The sequence below is a fragment of the Carettochelys insculpta genome, chromosome 22, assembly GCF_033958435.1.
Source record: "Carettochelys insculpta isolate YL-2023 chromosome 22, ASM3395843v1, whole genome shotgun sequence".
Classification (NCBI taxonomy): domain Eukaryota; kingdom Metazoa; phylum Chordata; order Testudines; family Carettochelyidae; genus Carettochelys; species Carettochelys insculpta.
In genome coordinates this window covers 12,827,452-12,841,178 of record NC_134158.1, presented here as the reverse complement: position 1 = coordinate 12,841,178, position 13,727 = coordinate 12,827,452, and the positions used below count along the sequence as shown (strand labels likewise).

At 64.7% G+C, this 13,727-nt stretch overlaps 1 protein-coding gene across 3 annotated transcripts in view; it reads right to left on the bottom strand.

Moving 5' to 3' along the window:
* The window catches only part of HUWE1 (HECT, UBA and WWE domain containing E3 ubiquitin protein ligase 1), a 52,673-nt gene that overhangs the window by 30,062 nt on the left and 8,884 nt on the right, over positions 1 to 13,727 (bottom strand). For all 3 annotated transcript variants that reach the window (XM_075017384.1, XM_075017385.1, XM_075017386.1), the window contains exons 2-22: positions 9,944 to 10,013; positions 9,142 to 9,240; positions 8,453 to 8,659; positions 8,064 to 8,216; positions 7,922 to 7,984; positions 6,750 to 6,827; positions 6,268 to 6,315; positions 6,122 to 6,190; positions 5,751 to 5,850; positions 5,540 to 5,640; positions 5,182 to 5,332; positions 4,980 to 5,107; positions 4,604 to 4,744; positions 4,421 to 4,532; positions 3,824 to 3,967; positions 3,640 to 3,741; positions 3,090 to 3,170; positions 1,893 to 1,999; positions 1,461 to 1,638; positions 1,155 to 1,246; positions 413 to 624 (exon numbers count right to left, since the gene is read on the bottom strand). In XM_075017384.1, coding sequence (XP_074873485.1) covers positions 413 to 624; positions 1,155 to 1,246; positions 1,461 to 1,638; positions 1,893 to 1,999; positions 3,090 to 3,170; positions 3,640 to 3,741; positions 3,824 to 3,967; positions 4,421 to 4,532; positions 4,604 to 4,744; positions 4,980 to 5,107; positions 5,182 to 5,332; positions 5,540 to 5,640; positions 5,751 to 5,850; positions 6,122 to 6,190; positions 6,268 to 6,315; positions 6,750 to 6,827; positions 7,922 to 7,984; positions 8,064 to 8,216; positions 8,453 to 8,659; positions 9,142 to 9,240; positions 9,944 to 9,988 — 2,411 coding nt within the window. In that variant the 5' untranslated portion in view covers positions 9,989 to 10,013. The remainder of the gene's footprint in view (positions 1 to 412; positions 625 to 1,154; positions 1,247 to 1,460; positions 1,639 to 1,892; positions 2,000 to 3,089; positions 3,171 to 3,639; positions 3,742 to 3,823; positions 3,968 to 4,420; positions 4,533 to 4,603; positions 4,745 to 4,979; positions 5,108 to 5,181; positions 5,333 to 5,539; positions 5,641 to 5,750; positions 5,851 to 6,121; positions 6,191 to 6,267; positions 6,316 to 6,749; positions 6,828 to 7,921; positions 7,985 to 8,063; positions 8,217 to 8,452; positions 8,660 to 9,141; positions 9,241 to 9,943; positions 10,014 to 13,727) is intronic.

The following is a 13,727-nucleotide window of genomic DNA, read 5'->3' as shown; positions in this document are numbered from 1 at the left end:
CATGCTGCCGGGCCCAGAGACGGGGTGGGCCAAGAGCTGCCACCCCTAGGACAGCACCGCCTGAGCCTCCTGGGATGGCCACAGCCTCAGCCCTCCTCCCTGGGGTACCCACTGCCCCACAGAGCCTCAGTCCCCACCACAGCAGGGCAGCTTAGCAGTGCCACCGGAGCCGAGCTCACCGCCTGCCTAGCCAGAGCAGGGCACTGGGAGCCAGAGCCCCACAGTTCCCCCCAGACTCGGGGTGGGGTGGGCGGCTGGTACTCAAGCTATGCAGAGCAGTTAACCCTTCGAAAACAGGTGCCCAGGAGGAGACAAGGCTGGGCCAAGTGCCAAGGGGGTCCCAAGCGGGGAGCTGGGAACCTGTCCCCTAGTTGCAGACGCAGCGGGGGGCACCCCGGCAGGCAGCACTCACTGCTGGCTGGGCTCCGCCTCGCTCTGCTGGGTAGCACTGAAGCTCTGCATGGCCTGCACCTCCTCCTCCTCCTCGTCCTCGCTGGAGGCTTCCTCCGCCGCATGGGTGGAGCGGGGCGGGGGGGCTGTGGCAGTGCCGTCGGCCTTCTGGATGGAGGGCTTCTGGCAGATGTACTTGGGGTCCCGGCCCAGGTTGCATATCTCCTCCAGCAGCTGCGCAGAGGAGGCGATGGCACGGTGAGTCGGGGTGGCAGCCTGGCCCTGGGAGGAGCCCCACTCCTCAGCACCCCGTGCTGGGCGTATGAGGGCGGGAGCAAAGGCCCATGGAGAAGAGGGCAGAGGGGACCTGCAGGGCCTGGCCAGTGCTTGGAGCGGCCCAGATGCCAGCTGGGCTGGGGGTTGCTGCCCTGCTCACTGAAGCAGGCGACGCTGGACACCTGACCCATCGCTGGGCCCCCCACCTCCCGCCCACACAGCATCTCCCACAGAAAGGGGGGGACCCGGTGGGCTGCAGGGTGCAGAAAGCCGGCTCTCAGACCTGCAGACGCACAAGCCACGCACTTGATTCTCTCGCCACAGGGGGGCAGCACAGCTCCAGGATCCCACCCCCAGCACAGCCAGCTGTGCACAAAGCCAGCCCCAGCTTGGAGAGAGATCTCTCCAGCCACCCCATGAGTCCAGGGTCCGCGGGAGCTGGCTGGGGACAGATCCAGCTCCCCCATGGGCCTGGGCTTGTTCCCTACCTTGATGATGGCCCTGGTGGCATCAGTCTTCAGCGTGGGCTGGTGCCTCATGAGCTCGTCCACAGCGCTGCCCAGGTTGGAGGCCGTGTCCCCTGCAGGGCAGGGCAGAGCAGAGCAGAGCAGGCTCAGCACAAAGCTGCCAGCCTGGGAGGTGGGCAGGGGGCAGCCTGTCGGGGAGGGGGAAGACAGACCAACCAAGAAGCCAGGACTCCAGAGTTCTCTAGGTGTGTGCTGCGGCTAAGACCCTGACCCCAGTCAGGAGGGCACCGTGCTAAGGAGCTGGGGGTGGCTGGCCCCGGTACTCACCCAGTGGGTCGGAGCTCCGGCGGCGGCGCATGGCGGGCAAGTAATCTGGGGACAGCAGCACCTTGAAGAGCCGCTCGAAGGGCTGGCACTGCACGAAGGACTGGAGCCCGCGAGCGTTGAGGCAGAGGGCACTGAACACGTTGGGCAGGGAGCCAAGGACTTCCCGTGTGGCTGGGACCTGCCCCGGGGGGGAGCACAGGGTCAGGCGCAGGGACCTGCGAGTTCCACCAGCCTTCTCCCAGGCTGGCTGGGAGCCGCCGGGAGCCAGGACAGGACTGAGAATCACCAGCTGCCCCCAACTCAGTCTGCATGGCTAGGAGGGGTCCTGCCAGCCAGCGGCAGGGGGAGCGGATGAGGGCCCCAGAGGGAGAGGACAGAGCCCCTCTCCCCTAGCTGGCCCGGGAGCGGGGCAGGGCTCGGGCTCGGGCTCACGTCTTTGATGAGCAGGGCGTGCAGCATGACGTCCGTCAGCCCGTTGTCCTGCAGCGAGGAGAGCAAGGAGGGCTCCTGGAACACGAAGACCGTCACCACTTCGGTGGCTGCAGGGCAGAGAAGAGAAGACAGGCTGAGGGCTGGCCAGCCCCACTCTGGGTCCTGACCCACCCGGCCCCCGCCCAAGCTTCGGCCCGACTCCTCCTGGCTGGAGACGGGCCAGGGACCAGCTGCCAGTGTGGGAGAGCCCACGCTGGGTCCACCTGCGCCTTGGCACTGAAACCGCCCAGCCCACTCTCCTGTTCCAGGGCTTCAGCCAGGACCTGCGGCAGGTCAGGAAGGAATTTCCCTTCCCTCTCCCAGTGCCCCAGGGGCCGATTCCTCCTCCCAGCCCCACATCTCCCACCTCAGCAGCAGGGATGTCAGACGGGGGAGGGGTTCTCTCCGGGCCGGGTGGAAGGGCCAGTTCAGCTGTGTGAGTGGAGGGTGAGGAGCTGCATCCTGCTCTGCAGGGGAGGCTGGGAAACCCCCCCCACTGGTTCTCCGCAGCCGGCCAGTCCTCGTGCCGGAGAGCAGACACCGAGCCCACGCAGGCAGCTGCCCTAGAACCACGCTGCTTCCCCGTGGCGGGGGAAGCTGGACGCCACCGAGAAGCACGGCTGCATTTAACGCAGGGTGCGACCGGCCAGCGGCTGAGGGCTGCAGAGCCCATGTGACTCCAGGAATTCCCAGGGCAGACCTTTCAGGCCAGCTCCCACCACGCTGCACACGGCACCGGAGAAGCCGCTGCCAGGCCTGGGGCGGCTGGACTAACGCTGCACTGGAAGGACAGACCCAGCTCCGGGTTCCAGCTGGGAGGCTTCACTGGCTACCCAGAAGGAGCTGCTGGCATCTCGTGCCCAGGCAGGCTCGCCCACCCCCATTCCTTCTCGGGGCCCCGTCTGACCCCTCCTCAATTTAGTCCCATCTGAACAGTGGGGTCCCAGGGGCGAGCGCCCAGCAGTGGGCGCCCCCCTCCGATAACACCCGGGATCGCGCCCGCTCGCCAGCTGGGGCCCCTCTCCATGGAACCCGGGAACACAGCAGCCACAGGGCGAGACACAAGACCTCAATCAGCCGCTTGGGCTTTCAACGCCCCCCAAGGGGGCTGGAGGGACGGGGTCAGGCAGCGGGGGGCCCCCCCGCCACGTTACTCACCCAGCAGGAAGAGGGAGGGGCCGTAGTACTCCGCGTTGCTGATCACGTGCTTCAGAGAGGTAGGCAAAGAGCCATCCATCACTGTGAGGGGAGAGGGGCCATGAGACACGATCCTGGGGCAGGGCACTGCCCCCCAATGGGGAGAACACAGGGGGCTGGAAGCCGAGACTCGTCAGCTTGGTCCCGGGCTCTGGGAGGAGAGCGGAGTCTCCTGGTTGGACACCTGGGTTCTGTAGCCAAGCCGGGGAGGGGAGTCTAGTCTAGTGGTTACAGGGGCACTGAGAGGCAGGACACCTAGTTCCCACAGTCAGGGTTGGGGACCGCTGTGAGCCAGGGGGCCTGGGCTCTGTAGCCAAGCCGGGGAGGGGACAGGAGGGGCAATGGGGCTCTGCAGCCAAGCCGGGGAGGGGAGCCAAGCGGTTAGAGGGGGCGCTGGGGGCCAGGGCTCTGTAGCCAAGCCGGGGAGGGGAGGGGAGAGTAGAGGTTAGAGGGGCACGGGGGGGCCGGCTGAGAACCAGGGCGACTCCGGCCACCCCGCAGGCGCCCTCACCGTGGCGAATGCCGTCCGAGAAGGCAGGGTCCTGGATGGCTTTCTTGAGGAAGTTCAGCATGGACTTGAGGAGCGCAGCACGCTGCGGGATGCACTGGACTCCTGCGCAGGGGGGGAAGGGAGAGGTCAGCACCCCGCTGGCCGCTCACCCCCCACCTGGCCCCCCGCTGGCTGCAGGACCCACCACTGCGGGGGGGGCCGATGGCAGTGGCTGCACTGCTGGAGGCGACGGCGCTCTGCATCCTGGCTTCCACCACCACGGTCACTTCTGGCCGGGGCTCTGCAGAGGTGGAGGGACCAGGGCTGCTCTCCATGGCCACGTCTGACACTGTGTTGGGGGAGGACACACGGGGCATTACGCGCTAGGACCCAGCTCTCCACGGCCCCCCGCAGGCACGGCATGGGGGGTGGGGGGGCGGGGAACACCCGGCTCTCCGCAGACACTGCAGTGGGGGTGGGACCTGATGGGATTCCTTGTCAACAGGCCCCACACCCAACTGCTTCCAGTGCCACAGAGCCCCTGGTTCTCTGGGGCCACAAAGCTAAGCGCTCTGCGAGTCGGGGCTAGTGGTCAGAGCAGCAGGCCAGAAGCCAGGACTCCTGGGTTCCATCCTCAGCTCTGCGGATAGTGCCCAGGAGCAGGGGAGGCGCGGGAGCCAGGAAGTCTGAGGGGAGTGCAGTCTAGTGGTCAGAGGAGGCGCCGGAAACAACGACCTCTGGGAAGCTCTTTCGCTCCCAAGCCCCACGGCTGAGTTTCCCAGCGCTCCAGGACACCCGTTACCTTCCATGTCCGTCTCCATCTCTTCCCCCTCCTGCAGGGGGGCGCTGGGCGGCCTCTGCACCTTTGGCTTTATGACGAAGGGGCACTCCCGACGGCACAGGTCCACCTCGTGCTGGGCAGAGAGCAGGGCGTTAGCAAGGGCAGGGCGGGCGGGGGCACCGGGCGGGCACGGCCAGGGCTTACCTCCAGCCGGTAGATGAAGATAGAGAGGCCGCTGTGGGACTGGAAGGCCGCCATGTCCAGGTTGGTGATGAGATCTACCACACGCACCGCCCTGGTCACAAAGGTGATCTGGTCCTGCTCATCCCCCAGGAACTTGATCACCTGGTGGGGGAGCAGCAGGAGGCCTGGGTTGAGGGCGGGGCCAAGGACCCAAAGCCGGGCGGCCAGTCTGGCAAGCCCTGGCTCTGGCCAGGGGCACTTCACCACCAGCCCTGGGTCAGTCTCCCTGGTGCCCCGGGCAAGGCGGCAGTGAGCCAGTCTCCTCTGCCCTGTGGCCAAACGGGAGCTGGGGGCCATCCCATGCCTCCCCCTGCAGGCTTGGCCCTCCCCACATCACCTTCAGTAAGGCCTCCATCATGCCGCAGGAGACCAGGGCCTCCCCGCCGGCGTCGTAGCTGGCCAGGTGGTAGAGGAAGGAGAAGAGGGCCGTGGCGAACTGATGAGGGTACGGCTCCATAGTGGGGTCTGCAAAGGACAGCCACGTCAGCCTTCCACCTGGGCACCCCACCCCTGCCCACCCCGCCCCGCCCCGCCCTTACCAATCATGGCCTGGATGCAGTTGCGGACCAGGACGGGCAGGAAGCCGTGGTAGGAGGCGGTTCCTGTGCAGTCAATGATGCTGCTGAGTTTTGGGGTCCTCTCCAAGTGGACGATGGAGGTGAGGGTTCTCAGGGAGGCAGCCTTGATGTCCTGTGAGAGGCGACAGGGAACAGGAGACATCAGCACCCAACAGCCTTACTAGGCCAGGGAAGCTGAGGCACTGACGAAGGCTCGGCTCCCAAGGCCGGCCCCAGGCTCCCCTCACTCACATGCCAGCAGGCCTGACAAGGGGGGTGCCCAAGACCCTGGCTCATTGGGTTGGCTGCTGCTTTGCCCGCCCCCAGCCCAGCCACCCACCATGAGCTGCTTGTCCGTGATCTGCAGCACGTCCACCAGCTCCTCTATGAGGCCATTGTACAGGATGCTGCTGGCCGACTCCTGCAAGGCATTGGAGTACACTGTGGAGACAGAGGGCACCATGTTAGCGGCTGCTGCCCAAGTCGCCAGTAGCGCCAGGCCAGGCCGGAACCTGCTGGCCCTGAGCCCAGGCCCTCAGAGGGCCCCTTACCTAGGATGGAGATGGCATGCAGCCGGGCCTGGACAGCCTGCAGCCGCTTTCGGTGATTGGAGAAGCCGTGTGCCAGGCGGATGTGCGTGAAGAGCAGCATCTGAGGGGACAGGGGCTGTTAGAGGACACGAGGGGACAGCCGACAACTCCTCCCCGCCAGCTAGCACTGCAGAGATGCTCCCTGTCCCCAAAGCAATTGCAATCAACAGATGGCGGGTGGGAGGGGAAACTGTGGCAGACATTCACGCTGCAGGTAGAACCCTGGAGCCTTGGCTCCCAGCTCCACTCAAAACCAAGCCCTCCACGGCCAGGACCACCCACCCTCTCCCAGCGCCGGGCAGCAAACCAGGAGCGCTGGTGCCCCGCCACACCTGCTTGTCCTTGGGGATGCTGTACATCTTGGTGAGGGACTCCATGATCTCGGAGGGGCTTTCTGAGATCTGCGGGAGAGAGCAGAGCAGGATCTCAGCACTAGGCTGCTCCCGACCCAGAAACCCCCAGCCAGCCGAGGCCTTACCTTGTCCAGCTGCTCGATGTGGATGTAATGGAGCGTGTTGCTTGTCACCTGTGGAAGAAGGGGGCAGGGGTGTTAAGGGCCAGCTCTGCACGGGGCCCACGGGTGGGAATGGGAGCTGCAGCTGGGATGGAGGGCACGTCCACTGCTTGGGCCGGTCTCCCCCCCACCAAGGCTGGGAGATGGAACCCAGGAGTCCTGGCTCCCAGTCCCTGCTCTAGCCCCTAGACCCCACTCCCCAGCCCCAGCGGAGACAGGTCCCCCTCACTCCTGGGGCCCAGCACACCACATGGGCTGTACGTAAGGTACCAAGGGTGGCAGCACCCTGGCGCTGCGGGCACGGCTCTGGAAACCAGCCCTTCCCCGAGCAGCGCCAAGTGCAGCTGGCGGTGCCCCTCGTTCCGTGGTATTTCAAGCTGTGCTGCCCCCCAGCCCCGCGCTGGGGGCTCCCCTTCGGGATCAGCCCTCCCCAGCCGGACACTCACCCTTTTCTCCACTTTGACCTCGGTGCCCAGATCTGCATAGAACTCAAAGTGTAGCGTGGTGGCACTGGGCGGGTATTTCTACGTACAGAGCACAGCACAGGGGGTCAGAGCACTGCGGGTGCTGCCCTGCCCAGACTGGGGCCTACCACCGGCAGAGCCCCAGGGTGTTCGCTAATACTGCCCCACTTGTCTCAGACCTCTGCAACCCCACAGGGAAACTAAGGCACAGCCCCACAGGCGAGCTGGGACTGGAAACCAGGAATCCGGAGCTCCAGCCGCCCTGCAGTACGCGGTGTGTGGCTGATCATGGGAGGGGAGAACGCACAGACTAATGAGGCAGGATCCCGCCCCGGCTGCCCCAGAGCCTGCCCAGCAGGTCGTCAGGATCAGATGGCAATGCAGGGAGCCTGCAAGCCCCCATTCTGCATGGCCACGCCCCTAGCAGGCAACAGTGCCTGGGCCCCATGCCCATCCTGTGAAGCACTGAGCAGCTCCTGGCCAGTGGGGCTGGTGGAGAAGTAGAGGGACACAGTTGCCTTTGCAAGGTGCCCTTCCAGAGCTCCTGGCCCCCAGCCACGAGATCCTGCTCCCCTCTTCGAGCTGGGGAGAACACCCAGGCATCCTGGCTCCCCGCCACGAGTCTCACTTTTTCCACTCGTGTGGAATAAATGTCATTATGTGCACCGAAGCCTGCACGGAAGTGCACCACCACAAAAACATCCTGCTAATCTGTTGGACAGCATCATTTTCTATCCTGGGTGGTTCCCTGTAAGCTGAGTGCTGGGGCACCCTGGGCTCCCAGCCCACCTCTAGCCACCAGACCCCACTACCCTGACATAGCTGGGCAGAGAACCCAGGCATCTGGAGTCCCATTCTGCCACATTAGACCCCACTTCCCTTTCTGTGCCAAGAGGAGAACCCAGGAGTCCTAGCTTCCAGCCCTGCCACCCCAACCCAGCAGCCCCACTCCCCTCCCTGTGCTGGGGGAATGAGACCAGGTGTCCAGGAAGCAAGGTAACGTCCCATGAACCCAGCGCACAAGGGCCCGGGGTAGGAATGACTCCAGAGGCCTGGCACCTCTCCAGCTGGCCAGACTCCCTGCACACACACAGCTCGGGCACGCGTGCCAGGGCCAGCCAGCCAATGAGAAGGAAGCCAGGGCAGGCACTCACCACCATGTGCAAGTCTCTACAACACTCGGCCAGGCCGAAGCCGTTCTCCTTGCCGCCCCAGCTCTGCGGGAGAGGAGAGAGGGGTCAGGGCACCAGGCACACCGGGGCTGGCCCCCAGCCCCAGGGCATGGGGGGCGCTCACCTCAGCCAGGTGCTGCAGCCGGGACAGCAGGGGTGCCCGCTTGTCGGAGCCCAGGCGTGTGATGTAGTTGGAGCGTTTGCTGAACACGTAGAGCAGGTTCAGCACAGCCAGCACCACCTGCATGTCTGAGGAGGCCAGCAGCGTCGTCAGGTGCTGCACGAGAGTGGGACGGTTACAGGCTGCGCCGGGGGCGGGGACGGACGACGCAAGGCTCGGACAGAAGAGCGGGGGGCAAGCCAGTGTCCTGACACCAACCCCCGATCTTACCACCGGTCCTGCCCCCCGGCTGCCTGGGGAGAACACAAGGCACCCTAGCCCCCAGCCCCACCCTGCTCTAACCACTAGTCCCCACTCCCTGCCATAGAAGCCAGCAGCCCAGGTGCCCCCACCTCAATGGAGCTGTAGAGGTGCCGGGAGAAGCTGTACTCTATGAGCAGGGCGGTGAAGTTGAGCACGGCCAGCAGCAGGGCCTTGAGCTGCTCCCGCTCAGGCCGGTCGCACACCAGCATCCACAGCATATTCTCCACCGTCTGCCCGGCGTCGGCCAGGATGCCGTCAAAGCGGTCCAGGAGATCGACCCAGTGGTACAGCTCGCACTGAACAGGCAGGGAGACAGGTGAGCAGAGAGCCCCATGGCCAAGCCAGGAACCCCAGCTCCTCCCCCTCCCAACAGCACGTCCCTTCCCCCCGCGAGCCCAGGCCAGAGCGGTGGCTCCAGCCATCCCTTGGACAGAGTATGGCCACAGATAGAGCCTCATGAGCCACAGGTTGCCTGGTGGCCAGTGGTATGTTGGCCTGGATGACAGCTGGTGCCCCCTGGAGGGGAAGGGCCCCTGCCCCATCCCCTTGGGCCAGCCAGGCCTGCCGTGAGGACAGCCTCCAGCTGGTGAGGACGGGGGTACCTTTACCAATCCCTAGCAGGGCCCCCAAAAGCACCAGACACCCTGACACTGACCTGAGAGCAACTGATTCCTGCCAAGCCTCTGACAAAGCCTAGGGGTCGCCCAGGAGCCACCTCCCAGCTGGGCAGCACCACACCAGAGGCAGACCCAGCCCAACAAATGCCCTGGCCACCCACCTTCCCGATGTTCCATGTCTTGATCTGTTGCAATTCCAGCAGCAGCTGCTCATCGTTGCAGACTTTGAGCTTGTCGATCAAGGCCCTGCAGTCGGCAGGCTGGGAATGGAGACAGGCAGAGGCAGGTCAGAAGCCAAGGCTGCTTTGGGGCTGGGGTGAAGGTTCGGCACAGGCCAGGCTCCCTCACCCCAGGGCTCCAACAGCTCCCCGGGCAGCAGGGCTGACCCCCGATCTCTGGCAGTGAGGGAAGCCAACGCCACACCCCATGCGGCAGCGGGGCCCTCAGGGAGCACGCACTCGCACCAGTTGGGTCTAGAGGCTACGCCAGATGGGCAGGTCCCCCTATGGCGCCCCCGGGCAGCCGCACATTCAGGCCCCCCCCCCCAAACTGGTGGGGCCCACGTAAGCATGATGCAGCTACCTAGGTGCCTGAAGAAGTCCCATGGGCAAGGGGAGGTGGTGGCTGAAGGAGGGAAAGCAGGCAGGAGGGAGGGCTGGGGGGACGTGGGGCGTGCAGGGCCAGAGGAAGAGGCAGCTTGCCCTAGCTCCATGCCTGTAGCGGCTGGGGGCAGAGCGCCTTCCCCCTTCCCAGCCCACAGGCTGTCAGAAGACTCCCCCCGCGCCGACTCCCAGCCTCAGACAGGGGCTGCTCTGCCACTGCGGAGGAGACAGTTGCTCTGGAGGCTGGAAGCCCAGCAGTCTGGCTGGTAGTCTGTCCCGACCCCCAGAATTGGTGGGAGCATTTCCCGGGGAGCCCTCTGCAGCAGGCAAGTGGAGAGGCCTGGTCTCCAGCGACACTCACAGCCTCAGTGGGGGTTTTCTTCAGTTTCGTTCGGTCCACTTTCATGTTTCCTCTTTTCCACGTTCTGATCCTGGAAGAGAAGAGGGGAGCAGGGGCGGTGTGACCCGCCAGGGCCACGCAGTGAGCTGCACAGCCCTGGTGAGGAGGTTTACTGCCGTGGCACCCTCCCAGGTCTCTGGAGGAGGACGGCCAGAAGGCTGCTGGCATGATGACAGCAGCAGAGCCCGAGGGGGCCCCTAAAGACCACAGGCCAGGGCCAGAACATTAACAGCCACCAGCAGACTGTACTGAATCACTGCGCAGCTGTACCCGCCACAACAGACTGACTTGGCCGCCCCAGTCAGACAGACTGGCCCCCCAAGGCACCACTTACATACAGGTACAAACCCAGCAACCTTCACTGCTGCGCTCTCAGGCTGCCACCCAGTGCCCTGCACCTTGAGGTTCATTAGCTTGTCCCTACCCCTCAGGCTGCTGTCTGAGAGCCTTCCCTGGCCCTGGGGCTGCAGCCAGCAGCAGCCGGTACCAAGGCCTTTTCTAATGAGCTGGTAGGAACCTGTGATTTCAACTGGCAGCTGGTCCCCACTAGTGCCCTGCACCTGGGCTGACTCCCAAGGAGCGCTTTGCCCTGTCTGTGCCAAGGGCCCTTACCAGGGACCTGCTGTTTGCTCAGCTTTGTGTTGGCCACAGTTTGCCCATTGGTAGCCTCAGACCAGGCCTAGGCTTTGTCTTCCTGCAGCAGCGAAAGAGGGACCCGTCCCACGTGGGCTGCCCCTGGGGCCCTGCTGCACCAGACACACCATGCACACAGATGGGCCTTACCACAGCCCAGGTACCCTGGTTGTCAGCTCCCCCACACTAACTGCCTGACCCTGCTCCTCTCCCTGAGCTGGAGACAGAACCCGGGGCCCTACCCACTAGGCAGCATTGCTTCCTCCATTGCACAGCACAATGCTGCAGCATCCCTGGGCAGTGGGGAGCTGGGGTAAGCTTCACCGGAGCCCATGGGCATATGGGGATGCACGGCCAGGAGCCTTACCCCCACCCTGGCCCCACCGACATGCAGCTGGGCAAGGGAGCGAACTCGAGATGGGAGTGGGAGAGTTCCAGGGAGCCCCAGCTCCAGCACTGCAGGGAGGGGGACACAGGAGAGTCCAGGGTGCTGTTTAGCCTGACGGGGGCCTGGCCATGATGCAAATGGGACCCCACATGCCCATGCTACAGCCACCCCCACCTGAGAGCAGGGCCCAGCCACCAGACCAGGGTCCTCCCCCAATCACACCCGACTCCAGCCACTCCTCAGCTGAGGAAGCCTCCCACTGGCCCAGCTGCCACTCAGTCCCTCCCCAAACAAAGCCAGCCCCCAGTATAGTACTCCACCAGCCCCAGCCCCACTCCTGCTGGAGAGGGGACAGGCAATCCCCAAAGCTACAAGGAGAGGGCAGGAGGAGCTGAGCCTGACCCCACCCCCAGGCAGCCCAGGCACAGCAGCTGGTCCAGGCAGCGGTCATGCAGAACAGGGGGGACCCCACTCTCAGTGACACCCCCGTGACTGGCAAAACAGGGGGAACACACAGGCCTGTGACTCCTAAGTGCCCAGGGAACAAGTGGCACAGCTGGCTTTGGCCATGCCATGCCGCTCAAGACCACAGCAAAACCCTCACACGCAACCCCCCCATGCCCCCCAGCCCCAAACACCTTCAGTCGGACCCAGAGGCATGCAGCTTCCCAGCCTCCCGAGCAGCCCCACTCTGTGGCCCCAACATGACACAGGACAGGCAGACGAACTGCCCTGTGCCTGGTTGTGGGAGCGGCTTCCTGCTCGCCCCAGCCCCAGGGCCTGCAATGCACCCCCCAGTGCCGCTGCCTGCAGCGGCTGTTCTGGGGCCACAGTTTGAGCATTAGCAAAGTGGCATTTGGGCGACAGACTCCCACAGCTATTCAGCTTTTTTTTTGGGGGGGGGGGCGGGGTTTGACCAGCGGAGGGGTCTGCACGACCCAGAAGGTGCGGGCCCACCACCAGACAGGCCAGGCCTGGCCTTCCCGCACCAACAGAGGGGCCCGTTGTACTGTGAACAGCAGGGACCTAGTGAGTCGACAGCCAGAACCAGGCAATGCCGTGCGGGAGGGAGACCCTGGGCCCTGGGCCAAAGCCTGACACAGAACTAGTTGCTTCTCGTTCAGGTGCACGACTGGCAGCTGAGCCCACCCCTCACCCGCCTTCTTGGGCAAGCTCCCCACAAACAAAGCCAGGCCTGCAAGCAGGTGTGAACTACAGCTCCCAGAAGGCAGTGGGGTTGGCTTGGCCTCAGCTGATGATGTCAGGCTCTGGCACTGGAACAATGAATGTGCAGAAATCCCCCGCCAAGGCCAGTGGCTTTGAGCGCCCTCGTGGGCAGGAGGGGATCGTGCTCAGGGCTGGCGTAGCCGTAGTCTCTGGGGGGGTCACACTGATTCTCACTACTCACCACATGTGCTTCATGGGGGCCCCGGGCTGGAAAGCTTCACCGCAGCCCCTTGCCCCGGGAGGGCAGGGACCGGCTGGGACAGCCCCAGCGCACACCAGAGGCCACGGCCTCTGCAGTCTCACCCGCTCCGGCTGCCTGAGATGAAGGGCCCCCAGGATCTTGCCTGGCCCCTGTAGTGCAGAGGTCAGGGAACCACCCCCCAAACCAGGGCCTTTCAGTGGGGTGGGGGGGGGAAGAGTGATCTTACAGCTGCTCATGAGACACTCGGTCCTTCTGCTGGCTGCTTGCTTGTGGGTCAGATGGAGAAGGTGGGCTCCTGGCCCTGCTGCCAGCCGGAGAGCAGGGGTGATGGTCAGGAAACGGGGAGCCAGGACTTTGGGTTCTAGTCCCACCAAGGTCAATAGAAGCCCCAGACCTGCAGCAATTTCCTCCCTGGCCTGAGCTGCAGCTAGACAGCTACGCCAGCGGAGAGCAGGCTGGCCGAGAGGCTGGTGCAAGCCAACCTGCCAGCTGTGTTACACCGCCCATGGCCTCTGGCTCTTCTGGGGCTGCCGAAGGCCCACGCTGCGCTAGCCAACAGACACCCCCCCAACTGGAGAACAGGGCCCCTGTCCAAATGCCAGTGCCGAGGGTTTCAAGAACTGGGGCCCAGCCAAAGCCAAGGGCCAGGACAACCACGAAGCAGCAGGTGTGCCAGGCTTTTCGGCCCACTTGTTGGGAGCACCAGAGACAGCCGAGTCCGGGCCCAGAAGGACGTGACCTCAGCAGACAAAGGACCCCAGGCCCTTGAAACAAGCAGGGAAAGGCCGACGAAGGCTTCAGGATACCGGCCAAGCACAGATTCCGAGTGCCAGGGAATTTCAGGCAGCAGTGAGCGAGCGGCAGGAGCAAGGTGGCAGGCCCGGCTGCAGGACAGGCAAGGGGGAAGCAGACTGGGCTGTACTATTTTGAGAACTCAGGCTGGATCGAAGATCCCTCTAACCTTCTGGCCCCACCCCCACGAAAGCCATGGGTCAGCTAGCCCTAGAGCCAGGCTCAGCCCCAGAGACAAGGCTCAGCTTAGCTTCCCCAGCCGTCCTTAAGCGGAGCTTGGCTCAAGCCAATGCAGGAGAATTCAGACCCCTTCAATGTACACAGTAACGCCGATATTCCCTAGACGTGTCCACGCCTGCAAAGCCCTGGGCCACAAGGAGTCTCCTGTGGCCATAAGTCCCCCTGGCTAGCTGGGAGCAGACGCGTCCTTTGACCTGTTTGGAGGTGCAGGGTATGGGGCACCCAGAAACCCCAGTGCCCTGCCCCTGCCTAACTCCCTGCAG